At 38.1% G+C, this 20,164-nt stretch overlaps 1 protein-coding gene across 7 annotated transcripts in view; it reads right to left on the bottom strand.

Moving 5' to 3' along the window:
• LOC130915476 (focal adhesion kinase 1-like) overlaps positions 1-20,164 on the bottom strand; it is a 74,879-nt gene that overhangs the window by 23,348 nt on the left and 31,367 nt on the right. For 4 of the 7 annotated variants that reach the window (XM_057835540.1, XM_057835541.1, XM_057835535.1 and 1 more), the window contains 12 exons: positions 19,773-19,843; positions 19,361-19,378; positions 18,873-18,929; positions 14,914-14,934; positions 14,053-14,150; positions 13,111-13,195; positions 12,085-12,185; positions 11,876-11,991; positions 11,442-11,542; positions 11,270-11,359; positions 10,933-11,137; positions 1,282-1,393 (listed from right to left, as the gene is read on the bottom strand). In XM_057835540.1, coding sequence (XP_057691523.1) covers positions 1,282-1,393; positions 10,933-11,137; positions 11,270-11,359; positions 11,442-11,542; positions 11,876-11,991; positions 12,085-12,185; positions 13,111-13,195; positions 14,053-14,150; positions 14,914-14,934; positions 18,873-18,929; positions 19,361-19,378; positions 19,773-19,843 — 1,075 coding nt within the window. The remainder of the gene's footprint in view (positions 1-1,281; positions 1,394-10,932; positions 11,138-11,269; positions 11,360-11,441; positions 11,543-11,875; positions 11,992-12,084; positions 12,186-13,110; positions 13,196-14,052; positions 14,151-14,913; positions 14,935-18,872; positions 18,930-19,360; positions 19,379-19,772; positions 19,844-20,164) is intronic. The other 3 variants (XM_057835536.1, XM_057835537.1, XM_057835538.1) reach the window with 3 other exon arrangements.

The following is a 20,164-nucleotide window of genomic DNA, read 5'->3' as shown; positions in this document are numbered from 1 at the left end:
GTAGAGGGATGTGTTTTGTGGGCGCAGCTGCCATTGGGCAGGCTTTCTGAATTTTTAGGTTGTGGGCAAATGCCTGCATAAGTCAGCATAGGAAAGCGGGATACTTGGTAGTTTTGGGAAAAACAGCAACTGTTATACGTTTTGATGTGAGAAAGAGATGATTCAGAAGGAAAAGTGGAACACTTATGAGAAAATTCATGTGATGACATAGGAGGAGGTATGTGAGAGGAGTAGCAGGTAGATGAGGCAGGAGGATTTCCAAAGCAGAGAGACAGCTGTGAGGCAAAGTGCTGGTTTTGGTGGCAATGGTGAGGAGAGGAAGCAGAAAGATAATCCAGACTCAAGGTGGGCTGCAGGAAAGGACGATGACTGGGCTGTAAACAATAGAAAGAAAAAAGGTAGAGGAGAAAAAAAAAAAAAAAAGCCTATAAAATAACAAAGATTTTAGAGAGGAACACACAAGGGAGGGACAATTTTAGAAAATCATAATGTTTATATACTCTTGGATAGGTTCATTCAAAGAACTATGTAGGTAACTGTAGCGTTCCCTAATGACAAAATATGCATTATAATGCCTTACAAACATCTCAATGTCATGTTGTTTTTTATGACATTGTATGGCTTCTTATTTCAAGCTATGAGTACGAGTTAGCAGATGTTAACAGCAGGGGAATGACGGCTGTAAGCAGGGATAAAGTAACCAGCAGCTGAGCAACAAGTTGGCATGGGTTTGTGGAAGGTGGGGTTAGGGTTTCTGACTCATGATTTGCAAGTGGTAATGTCACATTTTCCAGTTACAGTACTTATGAAAATTGCAGTGTTAAGGCAGCGGTTTAATAGCAATCTCCTCAGTGGTTCTTGGAGTTGTGAATTGTGCGGCAGCATTATGATGAACAGCATGATTAATACCGGGAAATCGGGTAAAAGCTAAATAAATTGTTCTTCAATCTGAACATTGAAATGGAAACTTACTTAAGTGAATATGGTAGACTCAAAATCAGAAAAAAAAAGAAGCAATTACCGTAATTTTCGGACTATAAGCCTCAACTTTTTTCGCCAACTTTGACGCTTGCTGCTTACAGTCCAGTGTGGTTTGTTCATTTATTAATTTTTACAGGCTAATAAGATGCATGTCTTTTTGTGTAAATATCGCACATGGCTTACAGCTTATATTCCAGTGCAGTTTATTTTTGAACAAATACAGCTTTCTTGTAAAATTCTGTGGGTGCAGCTTCTAGTCAGGTGTGGCTTATAGTTCAAGAATTACGGTAGTTATTTCACCTTTGGTGGCGCTTCATCAGACCCTCCGGAGTCCCAAGAGACAGTGACCTGCCTCCTCATCTCCATCCTATTCCTCTCTTTCTGTTGGGCCTTTTCCTCTTCTAGTATGGTACTGCAAAAAGATAAGAAAGACAAGATAAGACAAAAGAAGTGTTTCTCTTGCATGACACTAACTGCTGCACTCAGGCAGCTGAACCACCCCCCTTTTCTCTGAAGAATAACAGTACAGTATTGCAATTTAGAAGAAAGCTGTATGGCGTAACTAAAATCAAAACCGCACCTGAATTTAACAGAAGCAATGCATTTGGAAATTGGAATACATATATTACCATATTTTTCAGACTCTACGTCGCACCTGAGTGTGAGTCGCACCAGCCAAAAAATGTGCAATGAAAAGGAAAGAAACATATATAAATTGCAACGGAGTATAAGTCGCATTTTTGGTGGGAAATATATTTGATAGAATCCAGCACCAAGAACTGACATGTCATCTTCAAAAGCAATTTAAAATAGAATAGAGAACAACAGGCCGAATAGGTGTATGGTATGCTAGCATTACATGACGCTAGAAGTTAGATTGGGCCTAAAAAATCCAGCCAGACCCGACCGGCCCGAGCCCGATCAATTAACTTGATTTGCTTGCCCGAGCCCGAAAAAAGACGAAATTTTATGTTTTATTTGTAGGCACGAGCCCGAAAAAAAAAAAAGAAATTTTATGTTTGATTTGTGAGGACTCAGAAGGAGGAAATGCGGGGATGCGATGCGTGGTTGCGTTTTGTGTGATCACATTTGTGACGATGCCGGTGCATATATGCATAATGATAACAAATGAAAGCCTGTCTTTTGTAACAAATTCTCCCAAGTTTTCTCAATGTTTAAATAGTCTACATATTTTTATGATCATTATAAATGCATTTACACAACGAAATACCGCTGAAAAGTTTGTTAAATATATTTCTCGTATGAGACCAAAGCGCCACATTCGTTTACATTCAGCAAAGCCGACACAGGTTTCCGTATAGCAACTTCAACAATCAATTTGAATCCTTTCCATATCCCACTCCTACCGCAGTTGTTTGCTTTTCAATTCCCCTGTCTTTAGTTTGTTTTTCACTCCTGTAGCTGCTCCATATCGAAAAGCAAATACCAGGATGCTCGCGGAGGGTGGGGAAGATTGAAAAGAGAGCGGGGCCACTGGATTCACGTGCGCAGGCATGCACAGCACCTTCTCTGTTTTATCCAAATTATTTATTTTATTTAACATCCATACATTGTTTTAGTTTAAATATATGAATATATATTTATTTTAGGGCTGTCAAAATTATCGCGTTAACGGGCGTTAATTAATTTTTTAAATTAATCACGTTAAAATATTTGACGCAATTAACGCACTAGGCCCGCTCAGACAGATTTAAATGTCAGTACAGTGAAAGGCCAACTTGTTAATTGTGTTTTATGGAGTTTTTCCGCCCTCTGTTGGCGCTTGGGTGTGACTTGCATATGTTATGTGGCGTAATGTCGCCCTCTGCTGGCGATTCAGTGCAGCTGATTATTTGGGTTTCGGCGCGCTTTTCTGACGTGATTGTATGTCGACGCGAACTTACACTAATAGACAGTGCTCTTCAGACCAGCTAACGTCCGCATCCAGTATTCAGTGGCAGTTCTCATAGCCCCATCACATTGTTTGTGTCTAATACATGCATCGCTTGTGAGTTATATTCCTCCTTTGTTTATATTCATGAGCATTAGATAGTTATTGATGATGTGTATTTGAATTTGTTCACATATATGGTGAAATGCAGTTACATTGTTAGACGCTTGTGAGCTAATTGGCTAGTACTACTGCTCAAATGGACACGTGTGTGTACATTTTATGTTATTTTGTGATTTATGCAAGTTATTGACACATTGCCTTGTTATTTTCAGTTTTACAAAAATACAACAAACGTGCTCCTGTCAAAAAGAGATAACTTCAGTAAAGCCCATGCAACTTTGCCACACCGTCTAATTTCTTTTTGGAACTTATGTTCGCTATCTGTCAATTTGTGTACTCACACACATTGAGGACAGAATAGGGCTACTAGTTTATTTTTTGATTGAAAATTTTACAAATTTTATAAAAACGAAAACATTAAGAGGCGTTTTAATATAACATTTCTATCACTTGTACTAATATTCATCTTTTAAGAACTACAAGTTTTTCTATCCATGGATCACTTTAACAGAATGTTCATAATGTTAATGCAATCTTGTTGATTTATTGTTATAATAAAAAAATACAGTCCTTATGTACCGTATGTTGAATGTATATATCCATCTTGTCTTATCTTTCCATTCCAACAATAATTTACAGAAAAATATGGCATATTTTATAGATGGTTTGAATTGTGATTAATTGCGATTAATTACGATTAATTAATTTTTAAGCTGTAATTAACTCGATTAAAAATTTTAATCGTTTGACAGCCCTAATTTCTTTTTAAAAAACGTAAGTGAGAAAGACGTCGGCCCGACCCGACCGTAAATAATCACACATAAGTCACTCCGGAGTATAAGACACACCCTCTGCCAAACAATGAAAAAAACTGCAACTTATAGTCCGAAAAATATGGTACATACGCTACATAAAGCAATAAAAATGGGCTTATAAATGTTTAGAAGAATTTTGTTACAATGTGCAAACCGCCATAATAATTAGTACCTTAAGAGTAAAGTTAAATCAGCACAAGGAAATCACTCTACTCCAGCTTTAGAAATATTAACAGTGCATTTTCTTGCCACATCAGCTTATACTGACCTAGTAAAAAACTTCAGAAAGATTCCCAAAAGAAATGAAGACTTGATGGTTCACAAAACAGCTGTCAGGCAATTCTGCACACGCTCTACTCTAATGCCTTCAACAAGACTAACTACTATTTTGAGACACATCATCGTTACCCCCTGTTCTGCTGTCTCAACCATGTGTGTTCATGTGTGTCCCCACACCTGTCCAAGTTTGTCTCTTTGTAAGCCATGTCCTTTATTACCATTTGAATGCACATTTGTGCGAGTGTCAGATGGGGCGTTCCCACTTAACTTTATGGCTTAAATAGGCATTCAATTAATCAAAATGCAAATGCACCATTGATTGGCAAGACTGAAAAAAAAAGTGGAATCAAATGTACCATGACCATTTTTAAAATGTTGATTTTACATATGTCTGGAATGCTATTAATCTAATCAAGCTTTAAACTAAATATTAAATTCATTGTACTGTACTGAAATCCACCTTTAAGTTTTTTTTTTAATTCCAAATTAAATTGAGAGGGTTTTCATTATGAAATTGGTCTTTAAAAAGGATGGATTGACCATGGTTTAAGCATTCAATTATGGTGTGACAATTTTTTTTCTAATAAAAGGCAATTTTTAAGTTTACTATAAAGAGAAATATTGTATTGTATTTCATGGGGTCAGGATACTGGAGTATGGGAATTTTGGGTGGCATTGTAGATGACTGATTAGCACGATGCCTCGCAGTCCTGAGACTAAAGGGTTCAATCCTTGGGCTCCACCTGTGTGGAGTATGCATGTTGTTTGTGTGCCTGCGTGAGTTTCTTTGGATAGTCTAGTTTCCTCCTACATCACCAAAACATATGGGGTAGATTGATTTAACAATCTACATTGACTGCTGATATCAAAGTGTCCATGAATGGTTGTCTCTTTGTGCCCTATGATTAGGTGGCAACCAACATTGAGTGTACCCAGCCTCCTGCCCATAATTACCGTAATTTTCACACTATAAGGCGCACCTGATTATAAGCCGCCACCCATCAAATGTGACATGAAAACGACATTTGTTAATTGGTAAGCCGCACTGGACTATAAGCCGCAGCTGTCCTTACTGTATTATTTGATATTTACACAAAATATATTAACCGTTAACGCTTTATTTGACAGCGGCATCATCTGACTGTCATAAGACCTAATGAACTAACATGAAGCTTTGAACCAATTGGCTGCAAAGCTTTATTGCTTCAAGAAGCTTCACTGCTCCCTTGGGGGTGACAGTCTACCTCTTCTGCAACCTGCTATCAACACTTTTGTCTTCCAACATGCCTCCTAGCATGCATTGCAGCGCTATAGAATTAAATCAAAATCAAAATTCATGTTCTGTGCTAATTATTTATTCAGTTACTGTTCCATTTATTTCAGTAATTGCTATTTGGTAACACTTTATTTGACAAAGGTGCCATAAGACTGTCATTAAACCATCATACCTATGACATGAAACTGTCACGAGCATTAATGAATGCTTATTACAGATGTCATTTCGTGTTATCCGGCAAATTATATCACTTTTGACTTGATGTAAAAGATCCAAACTGGACATAAATGGCGTTAGTAACAACATGCTGGATAAGACTAAATGACATCTGTCATAAGCACTCAGTAATGCCAATGATAGTGTCATGTCATAGATATGACCATCTTATGAAGCCACTGTCAAATAAAATGTTACCCAATACCATAACAAGCAATTTTTGAAACAACTGTAACAGTAACTGAATAAATAATAAGCACAGAATATGAATTTTGATTTATTTACATCTGTAGCGCTGCAATGCATGCTAGGAGGCATGTGTTGCCTATGAACCCAAATAAATCAACAAAAAAATCGCACTGGACTATAAGCTGCAGGATTCAAAATTAAGAAAAAAAAGTAGCGGCTTATAGTCCGAAAATTACGGTAGCTGGGACAGGCTACAGCACCCTCGCAACCTTTGGAAGTCCAAGCAAGATGGAAAATGAACTTAAATTTTTGGAATGACCCTGTACTTTACCATGGCCTTAAATTGACCTGGATAAACAGGACTGTACATTTGGAGGAAAGCAAAAAAGGTTTTACGATTTAACAGTCTCACCTTTTGAATTATTTCTCAGTCCAAACCACGGTTATTTACATTGAATAAAAATGCCACATTAACCATGCTTACATTCCAAGAGTAAATTATTTATCATTTTAGAGAACATTACCACTCTATCGCCACCAACACCACACCACCATCTGAGACAACACGGTCTGTTTATTTATGTGGCCCCAGAACACAGCTGAATCTTGGATTTTGTCGGAATCACTCAGCTATATTCCAACACTGTTTTCACCAAAGAACTGTCCAATGAACTGTCCAATGTAAACCCTATAAGCAGCCAATTTGGAATAATGTACTTGTATAGCAGTAATTTACTCAAATATTGAACTGAATATAAAATTATCACGCAATGCAGAATAGATGACTGACATGCCAACTTGGTAGGTAGAGTAGGGTAGGTAGTTTCACAATTAGTTTTCATTTGAGCAAAAATATTTTAGTCAGAATCCACAAATTGATCACAAAAATGTTTTTTTTTTTTTTTTTTTTTAAATCTTTTACTCGTGTTTAAATATAAAAGGGAAATCCCTGCTACAGTTCAGATGCTCGTAATGCTTAATCAAATCCTACACTCAATGCCTTATCTTATTATACAAAGTATAGTCAAATTAAGTAGAAGAGGGACAAATATGCATTACTTTTAAGCAAATATCTGAACAATAGGTTTTTTGGTTCTTTCGGTAAAGGGGACCACATCTCCGATTATACAACCCAAATTCCATAGTGCTAAACATAAATAAAAACACAATGCAATAATTTGCAAATCATGTTCAACTTATACTTTAATTGAATACACTAAAAAGACAAAGTTGATCAGTTTCAACACTTACTTGTTGTTTTAGCAAATAATCATTAACTTTTAATTTTATGGCTACAACATGTTCCAAAAGAGCTGGGAAAGGTAGCGAAAAAAAATCAGAGAAAGCTGAGGGATGTTCACACCTGTTTAAAACATCCCATAGGTAAACAGGCTAATTGGCAACAGGTGGGTGTCATGATTGGGTATAATAGGAGATTCCTTGAATTGCTCAGTCATTCAAAAGCAAGGATGGGGGTGCTATTTGTGAACAAGTGTGTGAGGAGTTAGTCAAAGTTATTGCAAGGAATTTAGGAATTTCACCATCTTCATTCATTGATTTTCCGAACCGCTAATGCTTACGAGGGTCACAGGGGTGCTGGAACCAATTCCAGCTAATTATGGGCAGCAGGCGGGGTACACCCTGAATCGACTGCCAGCCAATTGCAGGGAACATGGAGACTAACAACCATTTGCGCACACACTCATACCTAGGGACGGTTTAGAGCAGGGGTGGGCAATTAATTCCACAAAGGGCCGCAGTGGGTGCGGGTTTTTGTTCATACCCATCATGAGGACAGCCTTTCACCAATCTGGTTTCTTACAAGTGCAATCAGTTGATTGCAGTCAGGTGCTCCTTGTTTCCACTGAAACCTCATTGGTAATACTGTGTGTGCTGAATCAGTTGGAACAAAGACCAGGACCCACTGCGGCCCTCGAGGACCGGTTTGCCCACCCCTGGTTTAGAGTGTTAAGTCAGCCTACCATGCATGATTTTGGGATCTGGGAAACCGGAGTACCTGGAGAAAACCCAGGCACGGACAGAACATGCAAACTCCACACAGGGAGGCCGGACCCTTGAACTCTTGATTACAGAACTGTGAGGCAGACGTGCTAACCACTCTACCATGCCGCCGAACTTCATCATCTCCAGTCCATAATATAATCTAAATTTTCGGAGAATCTGGATGAATCACCTCATATAAGCAGCAATAACGAAAACCAACAGTGAATTCCCGTTACCATCGATCCCTTAGACGGCACTGCTCCAAAAACAAACATCAAGGTGTCAAGAATATCAACCACATGGGCTCAGGCACACTTCAGAAAACCAATGTCAGTAAATACAGTTTATTCAAAAGCCATTTATCAACAACACCCAGAAACGCCAGGTAAACAGAGCTCTCGGCCCGAGCTCATCTAATATGGACTAACGCAAAGTGGAAAACTGTTCGGTGGTCTGACGAGTTCATTCACATTTCATTTTACGTTTCAAAGTGTTTTTGGAAATTGTGGACAATATGTCAAAGAGGAAAAGTATCATTATATCTACTGCTTTGGACACAAAGTTCAAAAGCCAGCATCTGTGATGCTATGGGGCTGTCTTAGTGCCAATGGCATGGGTAACCTACACTTCTGTGAAGGCACCATTAATGCTGAAAGGTATATACAGGCTTTGGAGAAACATATGTTGCTATTCATGCAAAGTCTTTTTCATGGACGCCCCTGCTTAGTTGAGCAAGACAATGCCAAACCACATTCTGCATGTGTTACATCAATATGGCTTCACAGAAAACTACTGCCTGCAGTCAAGACCTGTCTCCCATTGAAAATGTGTGGCGCATTATTAAGCGTAAAATACGACAATGGAGACCCTGGACGTTGAACAATTGAAGCTGTACATGAAGCTAGAATGGGAAAGGATTCCAATGCAAAGCTTCAACACGTAGTGTCCTTAGTTCCGTTTATTGAATGTTGTTAAAAAAAAAGTTGATGTAACACAGCGGAAAACATGACCCTTTCCAAGTTTTTTTGGAATCTCTTGCAAGTTGCAGCGATAAAATTCTAAGTTTATGATTATTTGCTAAATGCAATAAGGTTTATCAGTTTAAACATTAAATATCTTGTGTGTGTCTTGTATTCAATTAATTGCTAGTTGAACATGATTTGCAAATCATTGTATTCTGTTTGTATCTATGTTTAACACAACACCCCAACTTTTTTGAAACTGGGGCTGTAAACTGAATCAAAATTCGACAATGTGCGAAGTAGAAAAAAACTACCCATGCAGCATACTTAACTAAATACAGTAGCTAATGTTGGAGCTGAACAAACTCGGAAAATAATTAACACTGAATTCGAGTTTGTCAATCTTTGAAAGGCAGACAAAGAAGCCAAGACTTTACCTCAGAGCAGGACAATATAATCGCAGCACGCAACATCAACATTCACAGCCAATAAAATCCTCTAATGAGGTACACGTGGGGACCAAACAGAAAAAATGCAACAATTCCAGCATCACTACCAAGGCATAATTAATCTCTTCTGGCAGAATGACTGTAAAATGCTATAATGCAGTAGTAAAAAGATCATGCGTCTCACTGTACAAGAAAAAGAAGTCTTTCACGATTGGAGAAGAGCTCTGCTCAAGACCCGCTTACTCCTTTCTTTCTCGCACTCATTCTCTCTCACTTTTCTGTGTTTCTGTTTTTGTTGGCAAGCTGTAGACCCTGGCAGCTGCCCACTGTGTAAACACACACACATGCGCGCACACACACACACACGGTCCTCTGTCTAGGAAAACTGTAATGGAAGCTGAGGACAGCATATTTGGCAGACAAGACCTATAATTGATAATATGATATAAATTCTTTCCAGACCAAGAGAGAACCTAACCCGCCACGACCTTTAAAAGCACAATTTTCCTTGTTAATGCAGCCAATAACTTGCACAAGAATAAATGACACCCCCATCCTCAAACAATAATAACTCCATCAATTAGAAGGATTGAACATTTGGCCTTTTTTGCACTGTTTTCAGGCCATTAGCACAAGCTATCAAAGGCATGCGGTCCTTGTGCAAGACTAATGGGACTAACTTGACTTCAATAAAGTTTGGCAAAAATGAACGCAAATAACGAAAACTGTAAGATCACGATGACACAGTATTTAGCCACAACTTGGAGGAAATAGGTGTAGTAAAATAAGAAAAAACATCAACGGCTGAAACAGGACGTATTACGTTGAATCTCTATGTGTGAGTCATGCTGGTTTGGATAAACTCATAAAACCACAGCAGTCAAATATGCATGCAAAATTCCCTACTTTAGTGTTTAGAAGTAAGACAGAAAATATATGGACACATGAAGGCTGTACTGCTTTTTTAAATCCTCATGAAATGTGCAAAAACTAATATTGATGACAAGGTAGAAACACTTTGTTCCTCAAATATGGCCTCGTCTGTCACCAATAGCATCATGAATAAATGTAAAAAAAATAAAATAAAATAAAATAACACAAAAAATCTGATTATCTATAGAAAAAAATACCAGATTTTGAATACACACGAGTTTTAATTACAGTTCAATACTCAACGTGACTACACTGACCTACAGCGACACCTGCTGTTTAAAAGATGTAACAACAGTTAAGTATTTCTCAGGTAAATGCAAAAAATTAAGTGAGCGTAGCAATACTGCCATTCTAAGATTTTAAATACCTGTGGTAATTTGCAGTTTGCCCTTATTAGGGGCCGGCACAACAACTCTAGCATGATTTGTTTGGCACCGCTTTTGAGCGAGATACCCTTGCTGACACAGCCCACAGTTTTATTCATTTATTTTAATCCAGATTTTGGCAATGGCTAAGCACTAGCCATTGCCAGAACCCCAATGTATGCATTGTAGTGCACTACATTATAGTGCACCATTGCATTGTGAGAAATTATGGCATTGATACCTTCCCCAATATCATGTCACATTTACTTTATTGTCTTAATATAGTCTCTAGGTAAGCCAGCAAATAACTTCGGCCAGACAGAGGATAATGATGATATTTGAAGCCATGTAAAGGAGGAATTGACAATACTTAACAATATCAAGATATTTACTGCATTACTTCAAACAGTCATCTGCACACAACAAAACAATGCATATTGAATAAATACCTGAGCTGGGTTTTCAGTTCATTGAAACGTGGTCTCTTGCTAGGGTCATACGACCAACACTTTGTCATTAAGCTGTACAGGGTAGGGGGGCACTGAGGGGGCATGGCTAGACGTTCGCCATTCTCTATTCTCCCAATGACATCGTTGTTTTTTACACCTTGGAAAGGCTTGATGCCATACATCAGAATTTCCCACATACAGACACCTGCACAAAGTCAAAAAGGAACAATGAAATAAATACAGAATTAGCACAAGGAAATGGTGAATACCATCAACCATTATTCAAATTTAAATCATTTTCACTTAGAGTACACATAGTACGAAATGCAGGACTTACCAAACATCCACACATCACTGGCTGTAGTAAATCTTCTAAAGTTGATTGACTCTGGAGCCATCCATTTAATGGGCAGCTTACCCTTTGATGCTGTGAAGTGAGAGGAACCACTTAACCTAAATACTGTATGTTGGCAGCCAAGGAGGGGAAAAAATGAAGGTGCCACTCTAACCTTTGTAGTAAGAACTGTCTTCCATGTACCTTGATAGACCAAAGTCACCCAGCTTTACACAGTCAACAGTCGATACCAGGACGTTCCGTGCAGCTATATCCCTGAATAGAAAAAGCATAGAGCTGGCCTAAAGTCTCAAGTATGTAGCAATAATACTTTAAAGTCATAATCCTACTTGGTTTCAGAAATTTTATCTTTAGTTATACTGTTGCAAAGCAGGCCGGAAGCAATGTAATTAGATGTGTGAAACAACCCACAGTCATAAAAATAATAGTTCGATGGAAATGCACAAGTTAGTTGACATACTATAAATGTATAGGAGTTTCATTGAGTGTCATTCAAGGTGCAACAACTTTACTTCTATTTTTCCATCCCAGCAATAAAGTCATGATCATCCAAATGAACAAAAATCATTGCAGATAAAGTCGACACACCTGTGCACAAAGCGTTTGCTCTCCAGGTAGGCCAATGCTGTGCTGAGCTGGTGGGAGTACAGGATAAGAGTGGCCAGGTCTAGACTGTACTTTCTCACTTGCAGGAAAGAACGTAACTGCCAAAGTCACAAAAGCGTTAGAGAATAGCGCACTAGACCAGTAGAGACCAGTTCTCTCTACCATCTTACTATACGTAACAGTGATCTTACCTCTCCCAGTGTGCATAGCTCCATGATTATCCAGACTGGATTTTCTGTAATGACGCCCATCAGCTTCACAATGTGAGGGTGGTCAAACTGACGCATTGTTACTAGATGAAGTGACATGGTTGCATTAGTATCCTCCAAGCTTCTAAATACAGTGGTACCTCGACATACGATTGCTTTGACACACAATCTTTTTGACATCCGGAGTAAAATTTGACTCGCCATTTGTTTGTACATCTGACGAATTGCTCGAGATACAAAGATCTATGACAGATGTTTTCCCGCAAGACGGACGCATCGTGGATTTTCTTGTGAGAGAAATCAACATGGGTTCCAACAATGTTAGTGCAGGTGGTGAAAAAAAGGGAAAAAGTTATGCTTATCATTGAAATGAAAATGATAGAAAAATATGAGCGTGGGATGCGCATCCGTGAACTGGCTTGACAATACGGCCGTAAAATGTCCACTCTTGACGGTCCTCCTCCGACCTCCTTTCGCCAATTTTTATATGTTAAGGTGACAATTATTATTGTGGTAACATCGCCAAATAAATTGCCAGCTTCGTCAGGTTTCTAATCATTTTTTCCATCAACTTGTGAAACGCCTACTGTCTCCCGCAGCTGAACAAAATAAAGTGAAAGTAAGAAGTGCCATCTCACTCAGACTCAGTCTGTCAAGTCAGCCACACAATGCGTTCAGGTAGACCACGAAAACACATTCGCCCCATTAGAACCCGATTCGTTACATTATTACAGGTATTATTATTATTATTCCAATTTTTATTTATATTTTTTTTTGCTATGTGTAATAGCAATTTTTAATAGTACCAGCAGTATTTATTAAGGATTTAGTGTAGGTTTTCGGGCTGTGGAACGAATTAATGGAATTATAATGTATTCTTATGGGAAAATCCTACACGACATACAACCATTTCGACTTACAAACAAGGTCCTGGAACGAATTAACTTCGTATGTAGAGGTACCACTGTATAAACATTTTCCCTGTCTTTACCACATATAAGCGCTTACGTGCTTCTTGGAGAAATTTTTCTCTGACACTGTCGGACGTTGAATTCTTACACGTCTTTACTGCCACAGACAATGCTGGGTTTTCCTGAATCATAGAGATTTAGATAGATAGAGATAATGAGAACATTAGTAAAAATTATACTAAACACTGCTCTAGGCAACCAAACACTTTCATAATTAAAATACTGGCTCATTTTATTGTCATGGTGGTCTAAAGGCTTCAAATTAATTGCCGGTGATACGATTCCTTAAAATAAAAATCACATTTATGGTACCTTCATTATGGTTTTCGGAATGCGATTGACTTGTTAATTGAATGAGAAAATACGGTGACGAAAAGGGACTGTTATATTTACTGCCATATGCATACAATTTGAAGCTAAAGAAAAGAGGCTCTAAGCTCAGTGAGAGTACTGCTAATGCTCATTAGAATTGTTTAGGGATTTGGATTTATTCTCAAATTACACCATTTACACTAACTGTAGCCATGGGACTATTCAATGTAGCGAGTATCTAAATAAAGAGATTTGGATTTAAGCTTCTTAAAGTCACCATGCGCCTAAAGCTTTTGAACATGATGTCACCATGCCCTTCTGTTCTCTATGTCGTTATTCAAACAAAAGTGGTTTGGCACCAAGCACTATTGTAGGCTAGATACCTCTTAGGTTATGTTGAGACTTTGTGCTTCACGGTTCAATGTAACTTTATTTGTATACGTGGGTAGATTTGTTTTGGAGGCAGAGTGATGCAAAATCCTACCACTCTGCCTGCAAAAGAAATATAACCACGGGTACAAATAAAATAACCTTGAAGCACTTTTGTAGGCTTGATTGTCTGATTTGTTTGATTTGTGTGATCCGTTTTGATCACATCCAGTATCTCTTCCAACAACATTGCTCATTGTGTAGATTGGAGCATAGAGACAATAAACAGTATGCTTACTGGGCTGATGTAAACTCCTTGGTGGACGTCTCCAAACTGACCTTCACCTATGCAGCGGCCAAGTTCTATACGATCCCGTTGAATTTCATAATCCTGTGCTGAATATACAATATACACATAAACACAGGCACAAACAGACATGAGGTAAAGACAATTAGGCGCCAACATATATTACAATACCCACACACATTTACTAAGCTTGTCAGAGTGCAACACGAACCGTTTCCATTTGCATGTGATTATGAGAGCACATTATTCGCATTGTATGCAGGGTTAAATTAGTTTTGCATTGCAGCATCAGGTGTATATTATTTGCTGGTAAATGTAACACTGGATTAAGTATTGAAGAATGAATGTGTCCATCTACTCTGGCAAGCTTGTTAGCAATCTGCATGCAACAACAGCATCAGCAATTCAAGCCGAGCATGCCTTATAGCAAAGTTTAAATTTATGAGTAAGAGCATGATGTTACTATTTTTTCTTAATTCTAAATGCTTTACCCAGGGGGAATACTCACGCTGACTTTATAAATATAAAAGTTGTAATTGATGCATAGATATTTCATTTGTTTCTCGGGAAATCATTGAAAGATTATCTTCAAGAAACCGTAAAAATGTTTATTCATTCTTTTATTTGTTGTTGCTGTTTTTTTAATTCATGTCAGACAATTCAGACCAATGTGGCCCCCAAGTAACAATAAAAATGTAAACACAAAGAAAGGGGGTTGGGTTTGGACATAATACAACACGTTCAGATTTTAATATAAAATTGCAGGCAGACATTAAACGAGGATCACAACAACCACCAAATCAAAAATACCACCACAATATAACTAGTCATATGGTATGTTCAAATCATTACCTTGATCTAGTCCATAGTATTCTGGGGAAATTGATTTTTGATAGGAGACAAAACAACTAGCTGTGAGTACATTGACAACCATACTTGGAATATTTCAGTGATTTTTGATTTGACAGAGATTAAGTTTATAGAAAGCTGCAGGAATTGCTTACAGAATGTACATTTTGCGCAGAAAGAAAAAGTCTTCACGATGTCAGACTTGGCTAATTCAATTATTTTGGTTAGTTAATAGTGACATACAACACATTAATATGACCTAACCTACACTGTGTAAGACGTAAAGGAAATTGTGCTAAATCAGATTTTGAGTAAGCACAACTCAAATTGTCAAATTTTCTTTAGTAAGTTATTTTGAGTATTTGTAACTCATCATATGAAGCTAACCCCGTTAACTTTATGAAATGAATTGTGCTCATTTGAATTATCAAGTTAGATGGCAAAAACTACATTTCTGAGTAAGCAGAACTTGAAAGAAATGTAAGTTGCGCTTCCATGAAATGTGAAGTTGTGTTGTCTTTGTAGTTCACTTGACTATGCATTGGGTTGTCATTCAGGAGATCAAGGATCAAATCCTGTTTGGATTAGCCTCATATATACAGTACATACAGTGGGCAAATAAGTATTTAGTCAAACACTAATTGTGCAAGTTCTCCCACTTGAAAATATTAGAGAGGCATACAGTGGGCAAATAAGTATTTAGTCAAACACTAATTGTGCAAGTTCTCCCACTTGAAAATATTAGAGAGGCCTGTAATTGTAAACATGGGTAAACCTTAGGCATGAGACAGAATGTGGAAAAATAACCCAGAAAATCACGTTGTTTGATTTTTAAAGAATATATTTGCAAATCATGGTGGAAAATAAGTACTTGGTCAATACCAAAAGTTAATCTCAGTACTTTGTTATGTACCCTATGTTGGCAATAACGGAGGCCAAACGTTTTCTGTAACTCTTCACAAGCTTTTCACACACTGTTGCTGGTATCTTGGCCCATTCCTCCATGCAGATCTCCTCTAGAGCAGTGATGTTTTGGGGATGTCTTTGGGCAACACGGACTTTCAACTCCCTCCACAGATTTTCAATGGGGTTGAGATCTGAAGACTGGCTAGGCCAGTCCAGGACCTTGAAATTCTTCTTACGAAGCCACTCCTTTGTTGCCCAGGCTGTGTGTTTGGGATCATTGTCAGGCTGAAAGACACAGCCACGTCTCATCTTCAATGCCCTTGCTGATGGAAGGAGATTTTCACTCAAAATCTCTCGATACATGGCCCCATTCATTCTTTCCTTTACACAGATCAGTCGTCCTGGTCCCTTTGCAGAAAAACAGCCCCAAAGCTTGATGTTTCATCCCCCATGCTTCACAGTGGGTATGGTGTTCTTCCGATGCAATTCCGTATTCTTTCTCCTCCAAACACGAGAACCTATGTTTGTACCAAAAAGTTCTATTTTGGTTTCATCTGACCACTAACACATTCTCCCAGTCCTCTTCTGGATCATCCAAATGCTCTCTAGCGAACCGCAGACGGGCCTGGGAGTAGAGCAGGGCGGTAAACCGAAAACTTACCGTTACCGAAATTCTTCACGATGACCGACGTAATTTTGACCATGTCGGTAAATTCGGTAATTTAATAAAAGAAGAAAAATATAGTCTTTTCATCCCGCTTTTACTCTGTTGTTCGGCTATGTTCATTCCCCTTTAAGAAAACAGACAGTGTGCTTACGTTTGGAGTCACATGGTTTTCAGGAAGCCAATCAAACAGAAGCCCAGTAGGCTAACGCTAGCTGCTAACGCTAGCTGCTAACGCTAGCGGCTAACGCTACAAGTAAACGGGATGAAGTCGCGCTTAAGTTAGCTTCGCCAAACTTTCACCCGACATTAAGTAAACTCTTGACGGGTTCCAGATAGGGATGGAAAAACCGAGGCTTTCTGAAACAATGAACCACTTTTAAGACAATTTTCCTAAATTGAATCACTGTTTGACACACTGCAAGAGCTCCATCTACTGGATAAACAGTGCACGTTTCTTTTTAAAAGTAAAGTTGACAAATTGCCTCAGCATTACATACACTATCTTCAATAGAATTAAGTGGATGTCATCTATTTCAACCAGGAGATCGTGTCGTCATTAAGTGTGATTTACACAATTAAAGTTGACCTCTTTAAGCCTGTGTCATTGCTTTTGTCTGTGAAGATGTGTTCAAAGCAGTATTTGTAATACACGACAGTGCTAGTCTTGTAAGTGCCTCGTCCTAGATGACGGGGAGTAACTATGTATTGTTTATTTTTTGTAAAAATTACAGTACAGTAAGCACAGTGCTTGGGAACAGGAATATTATTTATTGAATACTGTAAGGATTTCCAAAATCATAAGATGTAAATAATTGAGCCGAATAAAAGAAAGGAAAGGTTTGTGAAACATTTTATTTTTTAATTAAGTATAATTTCTGGGGGGCGGGTAGATGTGTCGTATTTGTATCCATTCTAAATATCTAAACGTATGCCACTATCTAGTGCATAACAATGCGGAATGAATTTAATGAAATTCAAGTGATGATATTTTTCAAGTCATACAAGCCGTTATAAATGCTCACACAAGAATTCTTATTGTTTTCCAAGATTTTTTTTAATACTTAATGTTTAGACTGCATGTGCAATTGTTAAATTGAAAGCTGGTAAATAAATTTAACGAGAAACTGTTAATTTGTATTCCATGCACTGATTCAAATTTTCAAATTATATAACAGTTTGCTTGGGCTAATTTATCGTCATTTATCGTTATCGAGGTAAATCTGCTCAATTTATCGTGATACGTACTTAAGGCCATATCGCCCAGCCCTACCTGGGAGTGTACTTTTTTCAGCAGGGGGACACGTCTGGCAGCGCAGGATTTGAGTCCCTGGCGGCGCATTGTGTTACGGATAGTAGCCTTTGTTACTGTGGTCCCAGCTCTCTGTAGGTCATTCACTAGGTCCCCCCGTGTGGTTCTGGGATTTTTGCTCACCGTTCCTGTTATCATTTTGACGCCACGGGGTGAGATCGTGCATGGAGCCCCAGATCGAGGGAGATTATCAGTGGTCTTGTATGTGTTCCATTTTCTAATAATTGCTCCTAAAGTTGATTTCTTTACACCAAGCGAAGAGTGAAGAGTTACAGAAAACGTTTGGCCTCCGTAATTGCCAACAAAGGGTACATAACAAAGTATTGAGATGAACTTTTGGTATTGACCAAACACTTATTTTCCACCATGATTTGCAAATAAATTCTTTAAAAATCAAACAGTGTGATTTTCTGTTTTTTTTTCTACATTCTGTCTCTAGTGGTTGAGGTTTACCCATGTTGATAATTACAGGCCTCTCTAATCTTTTCAAGTAGGAGAACTTGCACAATTGGTGGTTGACTAAATACTCATTTGCCCCACTGTAGTTGAATTCACGTCCAGTTTACATTTAGGGTTTTCTCAATTCCATGTTCTGCTTACTTAAATTTCCAAATGGTTGAATTTTTGACAGAGCAATATTTTTGTGTTTTTTCCATTGTTAGATGGTCAGTTTAACTTGAGAAATATTCTTCCTTGAACTAGTGACATCCAAACAATCCAAAAATATGTAGGTCTATAAATATACAGACACCATGAGTTTTAGGCACTTCCCCTTTTCTGGACAAGATTACTTAATCCGACAGAGGTAGGTTTCATCCAACTTTTCCTTATTGATTTAAAGATAAGGATAAGGTTTTTTTTCACTTGGGAGGCCAACCAAAAGAGATAAAAAGCTAATATCAATCATAAATACATATCTGGCTGCAATACACTCACAGTCAAATGTTTTGAGACACCTTTTCACCATACTGAATGGTGAAGTATCCCAAAACGTTTGACCACTGTTGCACTATACTTTCCATATCTTAATTGAAGAATAGCCATATATCACACAGTCAAAATAATTAATGGCCTACTTACTTGAAGGCATTGTATAGGTGTCTTCCTCATCTATGATCTCAGCATAGTCATCTGTTTCTGAAGAGGCAAAAAGGAAAAATTGATGATGCAAAAGTGTTCCTAAAATAAAAGATATCACCATAAATTACCAATTAAGTACACATTTTCTCAAATCCATTATGAATGAGATTTTTTTTGGAAACGATTGGACAGGATTACCTGTCCAAAAGAATGCCACCATATCCAACTCGGAGCACATGCGCAACAATTACCATCAAATTAATGTGCATGCAAGTGAAGGGGACAGAAAAGAATGATGTGCGGTGCTGAAAGGCAGACACAAAGAGGAAAAGGGAGGGAGGAATGGAAACACTTGTTCTTTCCAGAATGTGTCATAAAAACAGGTTGCGTCATGGAGAAAACGGCATCAGTTACAGATGCACAGATAGTCTTAAATCTCAAAGAGATAGATTAAAATTAACAAGAATGTAAAAGAAATCATGTTTTACCATCGCCACTATTGTGCCCTGTTGAGGCCGCATGCACAGAGAAATTCATGAAAAGAAGACAGGAGAGAATTTATAAGATTAGTATACATGAATGGTGACACCCAGTATCTTATATTGCATTAATTCCATCCTTGTGGTCTTTTGCACAATATGGTATGTGACTGGGTGTTAGTCAGAGGTTAAGAAACTGAGAAAAAAAACCTTAGGAAGTTAAAGCTGAGTGGCAGTGACTAAAGCTCTCCATGCAAGCATATGGTGAGAGAGAGAGACTCTTCACTGCACACACAGTGGAGGCTTTATAGAGGAACTCGAGGGCACACACGCGTCTCCACAAAGCCTTCAGTCACTCAGCAGTCATTCAGAGCATTAAACTTTGCAAAGGTTTACAGCGATAGAAAAAGGTGTCCTATACCTGACACACAAACAGCTCGGGTTCGTACTCCGTCCATCCGTTTTTCCATCCGCCTCTCATGATTTGATACTCTACAACGGGCAAAATAAAAGTTCAAATTCATGGAATTTTGGATATACAGTGGTACCTCGACATACGATCGCTTCGACACACGATCTTTTCAACATCCGATATAAAATTTGACTAGCCATTTGTTTCTACATCCGACGAAAAGCTCAAAATACAATGATTTTCGACAGCGACGCAGTTTCTTTGTTTTGCCGGAAGATGGACACACGGCTGATTTTCTTGTGAGAGAAATCAACACTGGATCCAAAAAGGTTAGTGCTGTTTGAGAAAAAACGAAAAGGTGACGCTTACCATTGAAATGAAGATGTAAATGATAGCAAAAT

The sequence above is a fragment of the Corythoichthys intestinalis genome, chromosome 4, assembly GCF_030265065.1.
Source record: "Corythoichthys intestinalis isolate RoL2023-P3 chromosome 4, ASM3026506v1, whole genome shotgun sequence".
Classification (NCBI taxonomy): domain Eukaryota; kingdom Metazoa; phylum Chordata; class Actinopteri; order Syngnathiformes; family Syngnathidae; genus Corythoichthys; species Corythoichthys intestinalis.
The sequence above is the reverse complement of the archived record's forward strand: the minus strand, read 5'-3'. Positions and strand labels throughout refer to the sequence as shown.